This window comes from Nicotiana tabacum, chromosome 22 (assembly GCF_000715075.1).
Source record: "Nicotiana tabacum cultivar K326 chromosome 22, ASM71507v2, whole genome shotgun sequence".
Classification (NCBI taxonomy): Eukaryota; Viridiplantae; Streptophyta; class Magnoliopsida; order Solanales; family Solanaceae; genus Nicotiana; species Nicotiana tabacum.
In genome coordinates, this window is record NC_134101.1 from 127,413,434 (window position 1) to 127,420,492 (window position 7,059).

Sequence of the window (7,059 nt, forward strand, 5' to 3'; positions counted from 1 at the left end):
ATACAAGGTATTCCATTTATTTTATTTCACCCTAACTTTTGTTTTGATTTCAGAAACTATTGTATCTATCCCGAATTTCTCAGGCGATTTTGGTCAAAGTACCCAAAATAGGATGACCAGATCCGATACGGATCCCACACCCACACTCACGTCATGCCAATACGGGTGTGGCACCGAAAGTGAAGAGTCCGAGCAGCCTAGGTTTAGAGCCCCATGGATAGTGACTAATTGGGAGAGAAGAAAGCATCTAGGAAATCTAGGCACCAAAAAGAAGCGATAAAGTCTTCAGGGTAACAGAGAAATACAATCATAATTCTAACTCCAAACTGAAAACAATAATAGGCATTTATTAGCTTACAATTCTTCTCGTACAAGGATTATTCTCGATAACAGGAAAACGTCTACAATTTGTTTTTCCAGAGAACAAAACTTGAACCAAACTAGAGAAACAACCTATCAAGGAACTCTCTGCAGAATTCCTGCAAAATAGAAAACAAAGAAGAATAAACAAGATTACCTCCTTAGCTTTCACTGTAGAAACTGACCAAATATCTAATAAACTAAAAGCAGGTTATACAACTGAAAATAAACATGAAACAAAGATGCTTCAATGCCTGGCTATATGAACTAAAGATTTCATCCTCTTCTTTAATTTGAATTGTGCATGGAAACACTTTGTTCAGAAAGTATCTTCTTGTTTTATCTAATGAAGATGTTGCCAACAGGGTTAACAAGCCATTCTCTCAAACAATGTGTGACATTCTAATACCCATCGGTGTTATCAAAGGCGAAATGCGCAAAAAAGCTCTAAGGCCCGTTGGGGCTTTAAGTGCAAAGCGCAAATAAAGCGTGCGCTTTAATGAAAAAAGGCGCATCGGAAGAAAAAGTAAAAATATGCATGTAGTCCAAGACCAATCATGATAAGCATGAATAACAAATATATGGACAAAGAAATTGAAAAAATTCACAATAAAGTGAAATATCAATTGTTTAAGCTCGCCTTTTCAGGATTACACTCGTTGGCAAGAAAAAGTATGTCTTAGAGCTTTGATGCAACACTAAAGCGCCCACAAAGCGAGGCGAAGCGCTCAACGTGTTTTGAGCATCGCTTTAGGGCTTAAGCGCGCCTTTGACAACACTGATACCCATACACCCAGCGCTTAACATCTAAAGCATGGACTATATGACATGAGGCTCAGCATGGGATAAATCAATAATAGGAATTCCGCCTACTCTGATACCATGCCAAAGACCTAATTCAACCTCAAAAGCTAGCTCATGAGATGATGATTGTCCATTTCTATGTAAGGAGACAACAGCTCATTTATGTGTAAACACTCGGGAGAGGACGTGGATCATCTCTTACTACATTGCTCAATAGCATTGCTCCTGTGGTGGGAATTTTTAAGCTTGTTTGTGATACAATGGACCAGTCCACGTACTATGGAGATCTGAAGGATGCAATATGTAGTTGGATCTTTAGAGGACGGAAGAAAAGATGAGGAGCATATGATATTACTTCATTAGCACTAATACAGATAATATATGGAGGAATAGAAGAGCTTTTGACAGGAAAGAGCTTGGTTTTTGTAGCTGTAAGAATAGCCTCCTGCTTCCAAGTCTTTTTGGTGCACCCATGCTAACCCTATTGATACAGAAGATTGGGTGTTTTTGTAAAGAATCACACATCCATGTAGATTCTCTATTTTTTGGTATACCTCTTGTATACCGGAGTCTGCTCGATCTCAAGAAAACTACACTTGATCAAATAAACGGACACAACAGCCCATTCCTCACAACCAATGTGGTACTTTAAAAAAGCAAGCACTAAGGAGACAACAGCCTATTTTGTTTACATTTCCAGTCAAATCTCCATGCAAGATATCATTGAAATATAGAAACAAGAAGCTGTCTTCATTTGCTTATCACCAAATAGCTCCATCATTATAAACACTGCCTTATTTAAGTGAGTAGAAAAGATATGACACAATGCACATGGAAATAAACTGAAGTACAGCACAATAAACTTGTGAGATATCTGACTGTGCCTTTTTTTTTTTTGATGAAGTAAGAGATATAGATATCTGACTGCATTTAAATTAACGATCATGTGCTGAAGAAAAAAATTGTACAAGCACAATGATACCTCTTATTCTGGGCTAAGCATCTTACAAGTAACTCCTTCGTGCACAAGCTGAAGAATAGCATCCTTCAACTTTAGATAGTCATCAACTGTATTGTAAACCTGATGAGAAATCCGTACATATCCTGTAACACAGCCATCACCATCCTGGAAGTCTTTTATTTCCTGGTAGTGAATTGGGACTTCTATCCCAAAATGGCCGCGCAGACGAGTTCTCAAATTTAAAGCATCATTATCACTGAGAATCCTAAGGCTAGCAGGCAAACCAACCATTGCCATACTTGGACACATGTCAGGAGGGCAACCAAGCGCTGTTCCCCACGCAGTGGCCAACATTTGCCCCATTTCAACCACAGCATTATGATTCCTCATCCTAATTCCCTCAATCCCACCCTCAAACCTATTTATAAATTCTAACACCTCAGGTATAACTAGCTGCGAGCTGTAGTCTCGCGTCCCTATCCATGCACTTTCAATGGCTAGTCCATTACCATATTCATGTGACACCACAGGATGATGTAGATCAGGGGATACAGGCGATTTACGACAGTACAAAAAGGCAACTGATGGAGGGCAAAAGAACCACTTGTGCAAGTTGCTTACATAAAAATCAGCCCCAATTTCTTCAACATCCACGTGAACATTGCCAATGGCGTGGGCAGCATCGACAAACACCCGCTCTACGCCTTCTTCCCTACAAATCTTAACCAAATCACGCACAGGAACAACAACACACGGCATTGATGTAATGTGATCAATGATGGCCAATCGAACCTTTTTCCCATTGGCTTTTCCCTTGGCCAATGCTTTTCGAAACTCGGCAACAATCTCTTCTTCCGAACGAAGAGGAAACGGCAAATGAACAACGATCACAGAACCACCAGCACGGGTGACGTAAGCCTCAATTGATTTCTTAACGGCCTGAAAAGCGCAATGGAGCATGACGACGGCGTCTCCTTTCTGGAAACGGCCTTCAGCGAAGGCCCAGCCGACGTGTTGAAGGACGATAGCGGCGGCAGTTGTGGCGTTATCAACAAGAGACACCTCATCCACGTGTTCAGCATTTATAAGGTCCTTGATAATCGTCCGGGAGTGAAGAATTCGCTTTTGTAAATGATTGAAGAAGAAGTCGTCGGGTTGCTGGAGAAAATGGAGCTGCCAACGCTTTTGAGCTGCAATGATGGACGACGGACAGCTACCGAAGCTGCCGTTGTTGATACGAGCTATTCCCGATTGGTGGTGGGCGAACTCTGCTCGTATTTCGGAGTCCGTAACGAGAGCGGAGCTGGAAAGCTTGGATCTCTTGGCTAAATGGTTGTGATCGGAGCCGTTAGCTCTGTGGTCATCGTCGTTAGTCGGTTCCATTAGGATCAATCAACAGGTTTGGGGTTGAGAATGAGGGTTAGGGTTAGGGTTTTGGCTCCCGAAAGAGACGAGCGATAGGATATGGAGGTACCTCACTGCTACATTTCAAAATGTTCTCTTATTTTAGAGGATAGAGACGTCGCCTTTTGGCAACACAGTAATGCCGCAATTTTTCCAAGAGAAACGAAAACAACAATTCAGCAATTTTTACTTTTTCTTGTTTTTCGTTTTTACCAATATCTGCATCGCATTTTAGACTTAATTTCAACTAAATTGGAAAGAGGCAAATATGTGATGAGCCCGTTCAAAAGGGGCAATAAACATAGACGCAATTTAGGTATATCTTCCATCGATCTTGTTTAGGTGACTTTTGCCTTCCCTTATTTCATGCTTTTTCTATATTTAGAGTTTGAGTGTGTAGTCATATTTACCCAAAAAAAGAAAGATAATAAATTAGAACTAGCATTGCATACAAGCGAGGGCAGATGTAGCTTTTCGGTAACGGATTCAACTAAACTTATAATTATACGGAGTATAAATTTATATGTAAAAACCTACTAAAATCTCAACAAATGTTAGGTTTGAATCCATAATCTTAATAGTACAATTAGTTTAATACTAAAAAATTTAAAAGTTGAACTTGTATAGGTCAAAATTTGGCAACCACGGTAACGGATAAGCAAGACATAGGACGGGGTCGACCACGACATAGCGACCGACGGTCGTTGTGATAAAGGCCAATGACCAAAAGCGGGCAGCTGAGATGAAATAATAACATTAACTTGAACTTAGAGAGAAGCAGAGAGAATATTCCTTTGTATATTCTCTGCGTTGTACTTTTTAGTGTTTTTTGGGGAATGTCCCTTATAAATAGGAGGAGACAATGAACAATAATGGGATCTGCCTTTTTGAGAACTAAGAAACACATTTTAAAGTGAAGAGAAGAATATACGAAAGATCTGTCTTATTCACTTTATTCGAGTATATGTTATTCAACCTTCATCCATAAATCTCAAAGATTCAACGTTCATCTCAACTGCATATCCTTTTACGTCGTCAGAGGGAAAAGGCACACAATCACACAATCATTGGGTGACAGTTCCTTTACCTTATTGTCATTTGTCATTTCTTGCATTCATTACACGTTTATGATATTACGTATTTTACCAATCTTAATATATTGAACTCACTAATTAATACTCCTAAACTCTTCTCACTATACGAGAATCTCGTTCTATTTTGGTCTGGAATTTATTAAACTCAACTAAGATTTACCCCATTAATTTGTTATTAATTGGTTTAGCATTTATTTGCTCAAACAATTTGGCGCCGTTTGTGGGGACTTTTTAGTTGAAACTATTATTCTTTCTAGATCATAAAAAAACACATTTTTTCCACGTTTTGCACAAACTAACGATGACAGGAAAAGGAAATGCAAGACTGAAAGCGATAGCAACCGTCACTACCAACATTCTGAACACCATCAACGAAAATGGCAGGGGAGACGACGAGAATGTGACACCAAACGGTACTCCCAGGTAAAGTATTTCACCTCCCCCCATACGAAAGCGTGACGGCTTCACGCGAAAATGGAGCCTCCACATCCACAGCTGAGGAAGTACCACCAGCAGTGAAGAAACTATTAGAAGAGTGGCTGACAAGTACTCTAAACAATATACTCGACAAACCTGTCCAAAGGGAAAATGGAAACACCACACAAACAGATATCGTAACAACTACTGGCGAACAGCCCCTTCCTCAAACAGGTAACACTTACCCAACTGTGGATGCAGGTAATGATGCGCTCACAGTCGTCCTAAAGAAAATGGAAGAAATGGAAAATGAAAATAAGGCGCTCCACGACCAGATCAACGAACACTAAGAAAGGGTCGAAAAGATACCGGGTGCCCCAAAGTTACTACCAAAATGAGACGTTGGTTGATTTATCGAGCAACCATACAGCGAAGAAGAGGCTCCATACGCCATTCCCAAAACCTTCAAAATGCCACCGTACCTGAAGATATATGATAGTACTACAAATCTGTAAGGCCCCGGAAAATTTTTCCAAGTAATTTGAGATTTCGTCGTGCCAAGGTTGGCTAATTATTTCATTTTGTGTACAAATGAGGATTCATGATATAATGGGTATCAATTGGATATGTTAATAAGCATATAATTCATATTAGAGGTGAACTGGGGTCTAAGGAGAGGCCTAAGTCTAAGCCAAGTTAGAAAAGTTTCATATTAGACAAAATCTGTAAATAAGAGCGCACAAGACCTCACTTTGAATGACCATATCTCCAATTATATAAGGAGTTGTGTGATGAATGACCTATCAAATTAACTTTGAGTCTAGTTTCCAACGCAACAAACCGTTCGTCATTTGGAGGTGTATACAGAAAGTTATGACCATTTTACTGGGCAGGTGTCACTAGCGCAAACATTAGCGCGAAGTCGCGCATTGTACTGAGTATTCTGCCTCCCGCGCGCGAACATAGCGCGAGCTCGCGCGCCTGGAAGGTTTTTAAATATCCTAAAGACCAGAAATAAGAGAATTTGAGTCATTTCTCAAGTTTAAGGCTTCCTCTACACCCCCAACTCGACCAAGGCATCCAATTGCACACCTAAGGCGAGTTTTTAAGTGTGTTTTCATGGTGATTTCACTTCTCAATCACCAGTTACAACATGATTTTGATTGGGTTTCATAGGGTTTCTTCAAAATCTCAAGAACACCCCAAATTTGTCTTTCAAGATTTGGTCTACAAGAGGTAATCCTACATCTTAGACTTACATATATGGAGTTATTATGGAAATATGAGTATGGATTAAGTATTGTAACTCATGGGATGGGGATTGGAAGTCATAGGTGCCTAACCTAGGTTGTGTTGGTATTGTAGAGATTGTGAGGTGGGTTATTGGGGCATGATTCTTGGGGTAATAGTATTATGTATACATGCATGTACAAATTAGGTTTGTGGGAAGATTGATGAATATAAATAAGTAAAGATTGGGTTGGGGAAAGAAGAAAATCTTGTAAAAGGAATTTAAAATCAAGATGCTCAACTAGTGTTTGATAAAGTGCTCAAATGAGCTGAAACCATGAATACCTTCCTAATTTGTGTTAATTTTGTTATGTCTCAAGTAGATTGGGATTGCTAGAATTTTTGAAACGTTGTAGTAACTTAAGGAAAGCTCGAACGAGGTATGTATGGCTAACTTTGACCTTTGTAAAGTTATTTTGTTTGGTGTACGAATATTTGGTATGTGATATCTACGTGGATTATTTGTGGAATTCTTGTGATTGGTATGATTTGATTGTTCGTGGTTAAGTCTCCCGATATAATGGTGTACGTAATTGGCAATAAACTAAATGTGTGATTGTGAATGTGTTATGTGGTAAGAGTTGAAAAACAAATGATAGAAGGAAATCATAAATGATGCAGTTGGAACAACTGTGGTAATAACATATATGGCTTGTATTGGCAATTATCACGGTGACATAAAATGCATATGAGTTGTTGAATATGATGGAAATAGTATTGATGGCTATA

The 7,059-nt window shown here is 39.3% G+C and overlaps 1 protein-coding gene across 1 annotated transcript; it reads right to left on the minus strand.

Moving 5' to 3' along the window:
• Positions 1-327: 327 nt before the first annotated feature.
• Positions 328-3,744, minus strand: LOC107827141 (L-cysteine desulfhydrase-like). Its single transcript, XM_016654214.2, has 2 exons — positions 2,147-3,744; positions 328-479 (listed from the first exon to the last, which is right to left on the minus strand). Exon 1 carries the CDS (start codon positions 3,506-3,508, stop codon positions 2,150-2,152), a length of 1,359 nt encoding a protein of 452 aa, XP_016509700.1. The 5' UTR covers positions 3,509-3,744; the 3' UTR covers positions 328-479; positions 2,147-2,149.
• Between the last annotated feature and the right edge of the window lie 3,315 nt (positions 3,745-7,059).

Bases quoted from the DNA above. Each gene is read 5' to 3' on its own strand.
- LOC107827141 (XM_016654214.2), bottom strand. From the start codon at position 3,508: ATGGAACCGACTAACGACGATGACCACAGAGCTAACGGCTCCGATCAC.